Here is a 15,254-nt window from a genome sequence, read left to right as displayed (position 1 = left end):
TAATGATATCTCTACTCAGAAAAATTCGATTCTCAATTGCTGCCTCGGTCAGTCATTGTGTGAACATCATGTTACAACCGAGTGCTTTTTATCAAACAACGGATGGAATTTAGCCTGCAGTTTTGACAAATTATTAGTGAGGGTACTGTCTGGCATTAAAATTGAATTCGAAGAATATGACAAAGAAATGCAGCTCTGTTAATGAAATAGTGAGCGGCTCTTAAAAGAGCCTTTGGGTTTGTGGTTTGTTGTGGCGGCACTCTTCACTTGGAGCTGGTGTATTTGGTCACTGCCTTTGTTCCCTCCGACACGGCGTGCTTGGCCAGCTCACCGGGAAGCAGCAGGCGCACGGCCGTCTGGATCTCCCGGGAGCTGATAGTCGACCGCTTGTTGTAATGGGCTAGGCGGGAAGCCTCACCGGCGATGCGCTCGAAAATATCGTTCACGAATGAGTTCATGATGCTCATTGCCTTGGAGGAGATGCCGGTGTCAGGGTGAACCTGCTTCATGACTTTGTAGATGTAAATGGCGTAACTCTCCTTCCTCACCCTCCTGCGCTTCTTCCCAGACTTGGCTGAAGATTTCGGCAGCGTTTTCTTAGCGCCCTTCTTAGAAGCAGGCTTCTGATCAGCCATTTCTCCGGTGGAGTTCAGACTCAAATAAGTAGTAGTACAGTGAGCGTCCCTTAAATAGGAAACGCTGACGTCAGTATGCTAATCAAGGAATAGAGCATCAGAGAATATTCATTGGCTACCTAGAGAGGCGAATCGCCATCGAAATTCGTTCTAGAAATCCTATATTTAGATATCATTGCTTGCTTGCTCCACCAATCAGAAGCCTCTCCCAGTTTTCGGACCGCGAACCTTGCCGCCAATGACAGTTCTACTGCACTTTTCTCCGACAGCAGGGGTAAGAGGTTAGAGAGAAATTTGGGGCTGACATTAAACTTAGGGAAACGTAGTATACAGTTGCAGAAGAAATAAACTGACATTCAGATGAAAAGTTTAAAGTAAATTTATTATCAAAGTATATATATGTAACCATCAAGAAGCATGATCCATTTTCTTGCGGGCATAATAACCATTCCTGAAACAGATGGTGTGAGTCCTCAGGCAGAACCTTTGTCTGAATAGCAGACTGAGAAGAAAGCATGTCCTCAGTGGTGTTATACTAAAAAAAAATTAGTTGGGCATTCTCTGGAGTGGAGTCTAGGCCTCTTCTGGAGTCGTACAAAACTCTAGTTAGGACTGCTGTGGAGAAGAGCCCAAACCCTAAAGTTTATTTGGGAATGTTGTGGAGTTGAGCTAAAAGTCTAGCTAAGACTTCTCTGGAGAGCTGTTAAAAATCTAGTTCAGCTTTCTCAAAGTTTAAAGTTCAAAGTACATTTTATTATCAAAGTTTGTATAAATTATTCAATCTTGGGATTTGTCAGCTTACAGGCAACCACAAAGCCCAATCTAAAATGAAGATTTTAGATCTACAGAGAGATTTAAAAAAAAAACAAATCAATTTGTGCAAATAAAGCAAGCATCAGCATTCAGAATGAAATTGAGTCCATAAACCTTGAAGCCAAAGAGGATTAGATTATACAAATCCAGACTTTGGAGAGGATTCAGGTCATAAGAACAGAAATAGATCATTCAGTCCATCGATTTGCTCTGTCATTCCAACATATCTGAGTTACATTTTTCACAGTTTTTGGCCTTCTCTCTGTAACCTTTGACTCCCTGACGAATCAAAAACCTGTCATATTGTGCTTTAAATATGCTCAATGGCTTGACCTCCACAGCTGTATGTGACAAAAAAAAAACATGGAATTACTAACACTGACTCAAGAAATTCCTCCTTATTTCTGTTCTCAGGACCTTCTCCATCAGCTTACCAACCACCGACTCTCTGGTTATTAATTTCCTGGACTATCCCTACTCCCTTTCTTGAATAAGGGAACAACATCCGCAAACCTCCAATCCTCGGAACCTCTCCTGTCCTCATTGATGAATCAAAGATCATCTCCAGAGGCTCAGCAGTCTACTCCCTCACTTCCCACAGTAGTCTGGGGTACATCTCATCCGGTTCTGGCGACTTATCCAACTGGATGCTTTCCAAAAACTCCAGCACGTCCTCTTCCTTAATATCTACATGCTCAAGCTTTACAGTCCGCTGCAAGTCAACTCAACAATCGCCAAGATCCTTTTCCATAGTAAATAGCGAAGCAAAGTATTCATTCAGTACCTCTACCATCTCCTCCAGTTTCATACATACTTTTCCACTATCACACTTGATTGGTCCTATTTTGTCACGACTTATCTTCTTACTCTTCACATACTTGTAGAATGCCTTGGGGATTTCCTTAATCCTGTCCACCAAGGCCTTATTACGGCTCCTTCTGGCTCTCCTAATTTCATTCTTAAGGTCCTTCCTTCTAGCCTTATAATCTTCTAGATCTCTATCATAACCTAGTTTTTTGAACCTTTCGTAAGCTCGTCTTTTCTTCTTGACTAGACTTACAACAACATTTATACACTATGGTTACTGTACACTACCATCCGTTCCCTGTCTCATTAGAATGTATCTATCCAGAACCCCATGCAAATATGGCCTGAACATTTGCCATATTCCTTCCGTATGTTTCCCTGAGGACATCTGTTTCCAACTTATGCCTCTAAGACACTGGCTGATAGCCTCATATTTCCCCTTACTCCAATTAAACATTTTCCTAATATGTCTGTTCCTATGCCTCTTCAATGCTATGGTAAAGGAGATAGAATTGTGATCACCATCTCCAACATTCTCTCCCACTGAGAGACCTGACACCTGACCAGGTTCATTTCCCAATACCCGATCAAGTACAGCCTCTCCTCTTGAAGGCTTATGTATACATTGTGTCAAGAAACCTTCCTGAACACACCTAAGAAACTCCACCCCATCTAAACCCCTCACTCTAGGCAAATGCCAATCAAAATTTGGGAAATTAAAATCTCTCACATAATAACCCTGTTATAATTCTCCTTTCCAGAATCTGTTTCCCATCTGCACCTCGATGTCCCTGTTACGGTTGGGTGGTCTATAAAAAAAAAACACCCAGTAGAATTATTGACCCCTTCCTGTTCCTAACTTCCACCCACAGAGACCCCATAGACAACCTCTCCATGACTTCCTCCTTTTCTGCGGCTGTGAAACTATCTGTGATTAACAGTGCCACACCTCCATCTCTTTTGCCTCCCTCCCTGTCTTTGCTGAAACATCTAAAGCCTGGCACTTGAAGTAGCCATTCCTGCCCCTGCACCATCCAAGTCTCTGTAATGGCCCCAACATCGTAGCTCCAAATGCTGATCCACGATCTAAGCTCATCCACTTTATTCATAATACTCCTTGCATTAAAATAGACATATCTCAAACCAGTGGTCTGAGAGTGTCTCTTCTCTATCACCTGCCTATCGTCCCTTTTGCACTGACCCCAAGCTTTCTCTATTGTAGGCCAAACTCACTTTCCTCCGTCACTTCAGTTTGGTTCCCACCCCCCAGCAATTCTAGATTAAACTCTCCCCAATAGCCTTTGCAAACCTCCACGCCAGGATATTGGTCCCCCTCGGATTCAAGTGCAACTTCAAGTGCAGATTCAAGTGATTTTGTACATCACACCTCCCCCAGGAGAGGTCTCAATGATGCAGAAAACGGAATACCTGCCCTCTGCACCAATCCCTCAGCCTTGCATTTATCCTCCACCTCATTTTATTCCTATACTCACTGTCACATGGCATGGCCAGTAATCGTGAGATTGTAGCTGATATTAAACAGAGGAAAGTGTAAAATAGTAATACAAATGAAAAACTCACATTCAGTTGATAAATTCAACGTAGATTTATTATTAATGTACATATATGTCACCAAGCACAATTCGCTTTCTTGTGAGCAATATAATAATTACTGAAACTGATGGTGTGAGTCCTGAGGCTCTTTTACCTTTGTCCTGATAGCAGACTGAGAAGAGAGCATGACCTGGGTGGTGTTATGCTAATAAAAAAATAGTTAGGCCGTCCCTGGAGTGGAATCTAGGTCTCTTCTGGAAGTGTATTCAATTTAAAGAAAAGATCAACATTCAATCTACGGAGAGATAATAAAAAAAACAAATCAATTCATGCAAACAACAGAGCAAGCATCAGTATTCAGAATGAAGGCAAAGAAGATTAGAGTATGAAAGTCCAGTAAGAGACTAGTTATGCCTCATCCAGAATACTACTGAATAGAATTAGGCCATAAGAACAGAAAATGGTCAGTCAGTACATCTATTTTACTCTGCCATTTCATCATATCTGAGTTATTATCCCTATCAATCACTTTCTTCGGCCTTCTTCCTATAACTTTTGACTCTGACTAGTCAAGCACCTATTATATTCCATTTTAAATATGCTCAATGACTTGGCGTCCACAACTGTCTGTAACAACGAACTCCACTGAGTAACTACCCACTGGCTAAAGAAATTCCTCCCCATCTCTGTTCTCAATAGTAATCTCTATTCTGTGTCTGTGCTATTTGGTCTTATGCTCACCTACTACAGGAAACATCCTTATTGATAGGTTTCAATAAGATCACCCCTCATTCTTCTGAACTCCAATGAGTTGAGGCCCAGTGCCATCAAGTACTCCTGGAATCATTCCTGTGAACTTCCTCTGGCCCCTCTTGAATGCCAGCACAACTCTTCTTAGATAATAGGCTAAAAACTGCTCACAATACTGAAGTATGGTCTAAACAAAGCCTTATAAAAAAAGACTCAGCTTTACATCTTGCTTTTATGTTCTCGTCCTGACAAAATGAATACCAACTTTGAATTTCCCTTCCTTACCACAGTCTCAACCAGCAAGATGTCCTTTATGGAATCCTACACAAGTACCCCCAAGTCTCTTTGCACTTCTGATTTTTGAATCTTCTCCCACCTTAGAAAACAGTCTATGCCTTTTTTTCCACCAAAGTACATGACCAAACACTTCAAAACATTCTATTGCAACTTCTTTGTCCATTCTTCAAATCTGTCTAAGACCTTTTGCAGACTCCCAGCTTCTTTAAAACTGACTGCCTCACCATCTATATTTGTATCATCCATTACAATGTCTGAAAGAAGCTGCAGAGGGTTATAAACCTAGTCAGCTCCACTTTGGTTACTAGCCTACAAAATATGCAGGACATCTTCATAGAGCGGTGTCTCAAAAGACGGCGTCCATTATTAAGGATCTCCAGCACCTAGGGCATGCCCTCTTCTCACTGTGACCATCAAGGAGGAGGTAGAGAAGCCTGAAAGCACACACTCAACGATTCAGGTAAAGCTCCTTAAACAGCTTCTCTGCCATTCGATTCCTAAATACTACCTCAATTTTTAATATAATATATTTCTGGATTTAGCACTTTTATTAAAAACTATTCAACATATGCATACTGTAATTGATTTATTGATTTATTAATTTTTTATCTAGATTATTCATTGCAATGAACTGCTGCTGCTCAGGTATTAAATTTCATGTCACATGCTGGTGATACTAAACATGACTCTGGTTTTGATTCAGAAGCTGGCCACAAAGCCATCAATTCCATCATCCAAATCAACTACATATAACATGAAAAGGAGTGGTCGCAACACTAAACCTGGCAGTAAACCACCAGCCACTGGCAGCTAACCAGAAGAGGCCTCCAGTATTCCCATTCTTTGGCTCCTGCTCTTCGGTTCTACTAGATACGGTTATGATCATTCCAAAGCACCAGATCCCGAGGAACTCCCATCGACACCCTACCAACGGCAGCCGATCCTACCGTCTGCATGATTGGCACCCCTAGTTACTATCGGGGGGGGGGGGAACAGGGGGAGCAAATCAAAATCAGAATATATCATACACCACACCGTTTGGGGTACAACAGTTTAGAGATATCACTAAGGATATTGGGACGTATGTGCTCGGAGACTATCCTCGAGAGATTTTCCAAGCAACTAGTCATCAGAGAATAATACACGGCCTAGATGACTCTGAGGAAGGAAATTGATTATAATGCTTTTACACACAAATGTACACTCAGCTTTGCCAGATATACAATGATATGGTGAGGAAACAAGTGAGGAACTGAAAAATGCAATGAGTGTTATGGGTGTTTACAGAGTTGACCCAGTAGACATGCTAGCCAAATGTTACCACAGGAGAGGTGAGCATCCCACTGCATTTATATCCCATTTATAGACAATGTTCCAAGGGGTTTATAGGACAGCATTAGAGTGGGGCCATTTAGGAAGGGTCTTAGCCTGAAACACTGACAGTTTATTGATGTCCATAGATGATACCTGACCTGCTGAGTTCCAGCACTGAATGTGGCTCTGGATTTCCAGCCCCGCAGGATCTTTCATGGTTAGCAAATTTTGAATTCAGAGTTGCAATAAGACTGGATCCTGTAAAATTTAACTTGCAGCTTTAATTGGTGGGAAGGAAGACAAATGCCATGTTCGCATTCATTTCCTGAGGACTCAAATATAAAAGCAAGGATATAATGAGATTCTGCATGGTGGAAATCGAGATTAACTCATACAAAGTGCTGGAAGATCTCAGCTGGTTAGACAGCATCTCTGGAAAGAAATAAACAGTCGATATTTTAGGCTGAGACTTACTGCAAAAAAAAAAAAAATTTCACCAGGAATGTCATGCTGAGGCTCTGTGAGGCACTGGTCAGACAGTATTTGGGGTATTGTGAGCAGTTATGAGTCCCTTATGTAAGAAAGGATGGAGTGTTGAACATAGACCAGCACAAGACAGGGAGAGGTGCTTTGTTCCATAAAGTTTTGTCAACCTAATTAAATTAGTAATCAAATGACCAAAGAAAAGTGTGCCTACATATTACCCATATGCTTCCTCACATTCACATACCTATGTAAACTCTCTGAAAATGCCCTAATATATCTGCCTCTACCATGACCCCAGCGTGCACCAGACTGTGTAAACAAAAACCTTCACATCTCCTTTGTAAAGACCCCCTTACAAGATTGCTTCTGGATTAGACATTTCAGCCCTGAGAAGATATTATTTGTTTGCTCTACGTATGTCTCTTGCAATGTTATCAACCTATCAGATCTCCCCTCAGCCACTGCCACTCCAAAGAAAACAACCAAATTTTGTCCAACTTCTCATTGTAGCACACGCCTTCTAATTCAGGCCACATTCACAATCAGAATCAGGTTTAATATCACTGCCATATGTTAAGAACTTTGCGACAAACCTCCTTTCTCACCCTCTCCAAAGTCTCAACATTCTTTTTTATAATGAAGCAACCAGAACTGTATGCAATACTCCAGATGAGGCAGAAGCAGAGCTATATAAAGTTGAAACATAAGAGTTAATACATCATATTCAAAGCAATTAAATCACTTCAACAGCAAACATCTTCATCTCTATCTGCTCTATTTGTAAAGTTTTGTGTGAGAAAATCACACATAAACAGGCAGACTGAAGCGAGACAGCAAGATGTCTGTGTTGGATCAGTGAGCAGGAACGGGGACAAGATTGTACAAAGCAATGGAAAGATTACTCAACATAAATATTTACCTCTAAATGTAAAACCTTCAAGAGAAGCTTGTAGCAATCTAATAGCGAATTATGAGTACAGCTCTTCCACGGAAACTAAGTGGCTCTTAAAATTGCCATTGGGTTTGTCTTATCAGCAGTTGCTTCACTTGGAACTGCTGTACCTGATCACTGCTTTTGTCCCTTCTGACATGGTATAGTTGGCCAACACCCCCCCCCCCCGCACCCCCCCCCCCCCCCGTAGCAGCAGGCACACGGAGGTCTTGATCTCCCGGGACCTTATGGTTGACCGCTTGTTGGCTTGTTGTAATGGGTTACATGGGAAGCATCACCCATAATGCGCCCGAAATTGTCTTTCACGAACGAGCTTATGATGCTGATGGCATTGGAGAAGATGCTGGTATCGGGGTGAATGAACAACTTTCGGAATGAACCCATTCCATCAATATCAATCAGCTGGAATCTAACCATACTTATCCCTTCTACCAGCACTTGTCCTGTAACCTGGGTAATTCAAGTAATTGACAAGACATTTCCAAAATACCAAAGGGACTCTGCTATGACCATTCTCTCTGGTAGAGTGTTCGAGTTACTCACCCTCATGAGTTACCTCCCATGTCCTGCAGGTCTATCGACTCCTGACATGGGGGAATGCTCTCTGAAACCTACCCTATTCAACCCCTGATAATTTCATACAACTAAATTAATTCCCCTCAGTGCTCGGTCAGTGTATGTTTGCCATCTACATCAACTGTATGGATAATAATACTGTAACAACGATCAACAAATTTGCGGATGACACCAGAATAGATAGTGTAGTGGACAACGAGGAAGGCTATTGAAGCGTGCAGTGTGACCTGGGAATTATTGCGTGAATGTGGAGACATAGAGGTAGCGAGCCCACAGAGAGAGCTCTAGGCACATTGACCTTCATCAATGAGTACATAAATTTAACATGTTATAATGAAATTGCATTACACATTGATGAGGCCTAACTTAGAGTACTGTTCCAGTCGCCTACCGACAGTTTCACATCCGTCGCAGAAAACATTTGAAGCTCTAAGAGAGGCGGGAATGTAAGTAGTGAAAATGGGGTAATGAGGGGAGATTATGGGAATAAATACATTTTTGCAAGTTAAATATGCAATTACACATGTTTTCTAAATGTTCACAACAGCAAAATATTATCTTACGAAAGGCTGAGGAGGTTTTATATCAGTTATTCAGGATGTTCGGTAGTAATGTTACAGACTAATCTTCAATATGGAAGCGGAGTGAAAATAAAATTGACCCCAACCATCTCTCCGGGAAACACACACGCGCAGCTGAAATTTTCCTCAGCTCAGGAAACGATTCAGAAAATCACCTCAGCACATCCCAACTCGTTTTTTAAAAAGAAAAAAATAACCTGTAGAAGATAAATTAGTATGATTTTCGTATTTCTGTAAAAAGCACTTCCTCATTCTATTTCGCTGTGACCAAACAGCATTCTCTATCTTAAGAACTTCCGCAGTGACAGCGAAACCCGAATCCTTTCCTCCGCGCTCACGGTATCCACAAGGCAGCTCCTTCACAGACAGTGTGCAAGGCTTTGGGTAGGCTACCAAAGAGCCTTTGGGTAGGTGGTTTCCTATTCTGAGTCTTCACTTACTGACTCCGCCGTTTTTCTTGGGCAACAACACAGCCTGGATATTGGGTAACAGCGGGCGATCGTCACTCCTCCATTTGACGTGGGTCTTCTTGTTGTCCCAGGCCGCGTTGCCAGCCAGATCCAGAAACTCGAGCACAAAACCCAGAAGGACCGAGGCTCCGGCACTCACTTGCTCAGAGTCAGCATAGTTGCCCTTTCTCAAGAGCCTATTAACAGGGCCAAATGGGAACTGGGCCGGGGACAAGCTTTCCTGCCGGGTTTACTTTGTCTATTCACATCAACAAGCCAGAGAATGAGGAAATACATACGTCCCTAGGCATTCTGGTATGTCCTGTGGGGATGCAGGGAGTCATTCAGGATTGGTGCAACAAAGTTTAAACTCATTGGAGAACAAATAAACCAATGAGAGTGCCACTTATTTACCAAGCAAAATCAAAAGCGCGTAAGGAATTTCTTACCCGCCGAAAATAAACTGAAACTTGAAAACAGCCCGCCAAAAATCCTTTGCTCAAACCCAATTTTAAATCAGATAATTGCAGATCTGCTTGTGGAACAATTCTCCGCATCAACCCATCACTGAATTCCGGCACATCTAATGTAGCTAATATTGCAACAATGTCTCGGGATTTCACTTAATGATATCTCTGCTCGGAACAAAATTCGATTTTCAGTTGCTACCCACGGTCAGACACTGTGTGAACTGCATCATGTTACGACCGAGTTTTTCTTCTCAAACTATGGCTGGAGTTGAGCCTGCAGTTTGGACAAATTATCGGTTACAGTACAGTCTAGTATTGAAATTGAATTCAGAGAACACAAAGAAACCATGCAGCTCTGTTAATGAAAGATTGAGTGGCTCTTAAAAGAGCCTTTGGTTTTTCGGTTTGTTTTGGCGGCACTCCTCACTTGGAGCTGGTGTACTTGGTCACGGCCTTTGTCCCCTCCGACACGGCGTGCTTGGCCAGCTCACCGGGCAGCAGCAGGCGCACAGCGGTCTGGATCTCCCGGGAGCTGATGGTCGATCGCTTGTTGTAATGGGCTAGGCGGGAAGCCTCGCCGGCGATGCGCTCGAAAATATCGTTTACGAACGAGTTCATGATACTCATGGCCTTGGAGGAGATGCCAGTGTCGGGATGAACCTGTTTCATCACTTTGTAGATGTAAATGGCATAACTCTCCTTCCTCACCCTCCTACGCTTCTTGCCGGACTTGCTTGAAGACTTCGGCAGCGCTTTCTTAGCGCCCTTCTTGGGAGCAACTTTCTGCTCAGGCATTTCTCCAGTGGAGTTCAGACTCAAATAGACAGATAAGCTGCAGAGAGCCACTTAAATAGGAACCGATGACGTCAGTATATTAATAAGGAATGGAGTTTCAGCGTATGCTCATTGGCTACATGGAGAACGAATCACCATCGGGATTATTAGGACAAATCCTATCTTTGGATATCAGATGGTTGCCCCGACCCTCTTAATAGTTGCTAGGAAAGTTATTAACACTCCCTTTGAACTGCAATTTTCCCAGGTGCCTTCAAAACTGTGCTGTAAAATCCCTACTTACTAACTACAGGCTTAGATCAAAACTTCCCTTCCTAGGCAAGGTACTTGAGAAAGACATATTCAAGCAACACAACTTTCTGAATGAGAGCAATATTTGAGAAAAGTTTTAGTGTCCCTTATCAAAATTGTCAGCAACCTTAGGTTCCGCACTGAAAGCGGAAGGGTGTGAACGTTTCAGGCCAGAATTTGGAAAGTGAGGGTAAAGCAAGCTTTTGTTTAATTAGCAGAAAAGAATGGTAGAGAAATTGATGGGATGAAATTAATATCAGTATATACCAGATCCAGGTGGAACAGGTTAATGGGGTTATCATTTGTATCAATTCCACACATTTCTTGTAGCAGAGATTCATTGATTCCCACTTTTACAGATTGTTACAGCACTGTAACAGGCCATTTGACCCATTACATCGATATTTATCCATTCTACCAACTCTTGTCCTGTAGCCTGGGTAATTCGAGTGAATGACAAGACATTTCTAACTTACCATCAGTTACTCAGTTTTCATAACTCTCTCTGGTAGAGTGTTCCAGTTATCATCCCTCGAACTAACTCCCATGTGCTGCAGGTCTATCTACTCCTGATATGGGGAAAAAACTCTCCCCCAATAATATTATATACCGAAATCAAGATAAAGATGCTTATGTGAGAATGCTGTTCTTGGATGACAGTTCAGCATTCAATACCATCGAGGCTCGACAAGAAGCTCAAAGAGCCCAGCCTTGACCCTGTCTTGTGCAGCTCTATCCTGGACTGCCTGTCAGTTCGCCAGCAGTTGTAAGAATGGGCCCCCTCACCTTCACCACTCTAAATCTCAACACAGGAGTCCCTCGGGGGCTGCGTACTGTCCCTTCATTTACTCCCTGTATACCATTGACTGTATAGCCACCCACAGCTCTAATGTGCTAATTAAATATGTCGATCACACTACATTGATTGGACTAATCTCAAACGATAAAGAGGTGGCCTACAGGGAAGAAGTCATCTCTCTGACACAGTGGTGTGAAGAAAACAACCTCTCCCTCATGTCACAAAAACAAAGGAGCTGGTTGTGGATTACAGGAGGAATGGAGACGGGTTAACCCCTGTTAACATCAATGGATCTGGGGTTGAGAGGGTAAACAGCTTCAAGTTCTTCAGCATCCACATCACCAAGAACCTCACATGATCTGTACTTACCAGCTGTGTGGTGAAAAGGGCACGAACAGCGCCTTTTTCACCTCAGACGGGTGAGAATGTTTGGTATGGGCTCACAAATCCCAATAACTTTCTACAGGGGCACAATTGAGAGCATCCTGACCGGTTGCATCACTGCCTGGTATGGGAACTGTACCTCCCTTTATCGCAGGTCTCTGCACAGAGTTGTGCGGATAGTCCAGCGTATCTGTAGTTGTGAACGTTCCATGACTCAGGACATTTACAAGGACAGGTGTGTAAAAAGGGCCCGTAGGATCATCGGGGACCCAAGCCATCCCAACCACAATCTATTCCAGCTGCTACCATCCGGGAAGTGGTTCTGCAGCATAAAAGCCAGGACCAACAGGCTCTGGGACAACTTCTTCCAACAGACTGATGAATTCCTGCTGATTTGTGTGTACTCTATATTAATTGACTGTTCAATTTATTATAAATTACTGTAATTCCACATTGCACATTTAGATGGAAACGTAACATAAAGATTTTCACTCCTCATGTATATGAAGGACATAAAAAATAAAGCAAAATTAATTCAATCTCCCCTCTTTAGCAGGGATCAGTGCTGGGTCAGTGTCTGTTTGTCATCTATGTCAATGATCTGGATGATAATACTGTACCACCGATCAACAAATTTGCAAATTGGCACTAAGATTGGTGATGTAGTAGACAACGAGGAAGCTATTAAAGCTTTCAGTGTGATCTGGGAGTTATTCGGTAAGGTGGTGTCACAGGCGAGCCCATAGAGAGAGGTCTAGACACATTGGCCTTCATAAATCAAAACATTGAGTACCGAAGTTGGGATGTTATGTTGTATAACACATTGGTAAGGCCTCATGTAGAGTACTGTGTGCAGTTCTGGTCACCTACCTACATCTGCCCAGAAAACACTTGAGGCTCTTACAAAGAGAGGCGGGAATGTAAGTAGTGAAGATGAGGTAATGAGGGGAGATTATGGGAATAAATACTTTTTTGCAAGTTAAATATGCAATTAAGCATATTCTCTAAATGATCACAGACAAGAAAATATTATCTGAAGAGGCTGAAAGACTAACAGCTTTCACAGTTGCTACCCGAGCTGTGTTTTACCTGAATTTCAGGACTTCGGTCTCTGCAATTGTTCTTTTTCCAGAATATCATTGATTAATTTTCGGAGAAATGAGTACAAATCTGAAGAGTTTTTTTTTTTAATATCAGTTATTCGGGACATTCGGTAGTAAAGTCACAGGCTAACATTTAATATGGAACCGGAGTAAAAATAAAATTGACCCTAACCGTCTCTCCGGGGAACATGCAAACACACAGCAGAAAGCATCCTCAGCTCCGGAAGCAATTCACTAAACCACCTCAGTTTGTTTAGAAAAGAAACTAACGTGTAGAAGATAAATGAGTATGATTTTCGTGTTTCTGCTAAAAGAACTTCCTCAGAAATCGTTCGCAGTGACAGGGAAGCCCGAGTCCTTTCCTCAGCAGTCATGGTATCCGCAGAACAGCCCCTTCACAGACACTGTGAATGGCTCTGAAAAGAGCTTTTAGGTAGCTGGGTTTCATATTGTCTCCACGCTTACTAGCTCGGCCGGTTTTCTTGGGCAACAACACGGTCTGGATATAGGGTAACGCTCTGCCCTGGGCATTCGCCATCTTTCCCAGCAGCTTGTTTAGCTCCTCGTCTTTGTGGTCTGCGTTCACGTAGCCAGCCAGCTCAAGAATTTCAGCCGACACTGGAGCGCAGCAGCCAGAAAGATCAAGACTCCGACACTCACCCACTCAGCATAGTTGTCCTTTCTCAAGAGCCTATAAGCACTACCCAATGGGAACAGCAGTCCAGCCGAGAACGAGCTTTCCCGCCGGTTTTTCTTTGTCCATTCACTTCAAAAAAATCAGCTCAGCAACACAGAGAATGACGAAATGCTTCCGGCCCTCGGCCATCTTGTATTTCCTGTGGGGATGCACTGAAACATTTTAGGATTGGTGCAACAACGCTTAAATTCATTGGAGACAGAATATTTACCAATCAAAAATCAAAAACTTCTTACCCGCCGAAAATTAGCTGAAACTCGAAAACAGCACGCCAAAAATTTTTTGTTCAAACCTAATCTAAAATCAGATCATTGCAGACATGTTTGTGAAATAATTCTGCGCATTAACCAATTACTGAAGTCCGCCATCATTTAATGTGTGAGTGTAGCTGAAATTGAAGATGCGTCTGGGGATTTCATTTAACGATATTCCTACTCTGAAAAAAAATCGATTCTCAGTTACTGTCCCCGGTCAGACATTGTGTGAACTGCATCATGTTACGACCGGGTAGCTCTTCTCAAGCTACGGCTGGAGCTCAGACAAATTATTGGTTAAAATACCGTCTGGCATTGAAATTTAATTTACAGAACACGACGAAACAATGTAGCTCTGTTAATGAAATAGTGAGTGGCTCTTAAAAGAGCCTTTGGGTTTTCGGTTTGTTTTGGCGGCACTCTTCACTTGGAGCTGGTGTACTTGGTCACGGCCTTTGTCCCTTCCGACACGGCGTGCTTGGCCAGCTCCCCGGGCAGCAGCAGGCGCACGGCGGTCTGGATCTCCCGAGAGCTGATAGTCGATCGCTTGTTGTAATGGGCTAGGCGGGAAGCCTCGCCAGCGATGCGCTCGAAAATATCGCTCACGAACGAGTTCATGATGCTCATGGCCTTGGAGGAGATGCCAGTGTCGGGGTGAACCTGCTTCATCACTTTGTAGATGTAGATGGCGTAACTCTCCTTCCTCACTCTCCTGCGCTTCTTGCCGGACTTGCCTGATGGCTTCGGCAGCGCTTTCTTAGCGCCCTTCTTGGGAGCAGTCTTCGGGTCGGGCATTTCTGCTGTCTTCGTTAGACTCAACTAAGAGAATAGCGTACGGAGCGGCACTTAAATAGGAAATGCTGACGGTGGTATGCTAATAAAGGAATGGGGTTTCCGAGCATATTCATTGGCTGCTTGGGGAAACGAATCAACCATCGACACACGCTCCACCAATCAGAAGCCTCTCCCCGTCTGTGGGACGGGAACCTTGCCAACCCGTGGCATTTCTCGATGCCGTTTATGGCGGCAGAAGGGATAAGAGTGTAGAGCCAGATTTGTGGCTGACATTAAACAAAGAAAAGTGTTAAATACAAATGGACTTGAAATAAACTCACAGATGAAAAAGTGAAAGTATATTTATTATCAAAGTACATATATGTCACCATCAACAAGCATGAATCATTTTCTTGCGGGCATACCCCATACATGGGTAACACAATACTAGGTTTCATAGAATAAATGGGAGA

General features: G+C 42.9%; 3 protein-coding genes across 3 annotated transcripts; all 3 read right to left on the bottom strand.

Moving 5' to 3' along the window:
• Window positions 1-224: 224 nt before the first annotated feature.
• Window positions 225-657, bottom strand: LOC140715571 (histone H2B 1/2-like). Its single transcript, XM_073027926.1, has one exon. It carries the CDS (start codon window positions 633-635, stop codon window positions 264-266), a length of 372 nt encoding a protein of 123 aa, XP_072884027.1. The 5' UTR covers window positions 636-657; the 3' UTR covers window positions 225-263.
• Window positions 658-3,872: 3,215 nt separating this feature from the next.
• On the bottom strand, window positions 3,873-14,822 carry LOC140715810 (histone H2B 1/2-like). The gene is made up of 2 exons (XM_073028201.1): window positions 14,435-14,822; window positions 3,873-4,104 (listed from the first exon to the last, which is right to left on the bottom strand). Exons 1-2 carry the CDS (start codon window positions 14,800-14,802, stop codon window positions 4,053-4,055), a joined length of 420 nt encoding a protein of 139 aa, XP_072884302.1. The 5' UTR covers window positions 14,803-14,822; the 3' UTR covers window positions 3,873-4,052.
• On the bottom strand, window positions 10,093-10,501 carry LOC140715811 (histone H2B 1/2-like). Its single transcript, XM_073028202.1, has one exon. It carries the CDS (start codon window positions 10,477-10,479, stop codon window positions 10,108-10,110), a length of 372 nt encoding a protein of 123 aa, XP_072884303.1. The 5' UTR covers window positions 10,480-10,501; the 3' UTR covers window positions 10,093-10,107.
• Window positions 14,823-15,254: the final 432 nt, after the last annotated feature.

The sequence above is a fragment of the Hemitrygon akajei genome, chromosome 24, assembly GCF_048418815.1.
Source record: "Hemitrygon akajei chromosome 24, sHemAka1.3, whole genome shotgun sequence".
Lineage (NCBI taxonomy): Eukaryota > Metazoa > Chordata > Chondrichthyes > Myliobatiformes > Dasyatidae > Hemitrygon > Hemitrygon akajei.
Note: the sequence above shows the minus strand (reverse complement) of the source record. Positions and strands in the feature narration are given on the sequence as shown.

What these genes read in the sequence shown, in the direction of transcription:
- LOC140715571 (XM_073027926.1), bottom strand. Translation starts at nt 635, where the DNA reads ATGGCTGATCAGAAGCCTGCTTCTAAGAAGGGCGCTAAGAAAACGCTG.
- LOC140715811 (XM_073028202.1), bottom strand. Translation starts at nt 10,479, where the DNA reads ATGCCTGAGCAGAAAGTTGCTCCCAAGAAGGGCGCTAAGAAAGCGCTG.
- LOC140715810 (XM_073028201.1), bottom strand. Translation starts at nt 14,802, where the DNA reads ATGCCCGACCCGAAGACTGCTCCCAAGAAGGGCGCTAAGAAAGCGCTG. An exon ending in ACCAAGTACACCAGCTCCAA is followed by an intron (nt 4,105 to 14,434) that starts GTGAAGAGTGCC and finishes ATCTCTCCGTAG; the next exon opens with ATTGAATGTTGATCTTTTCT.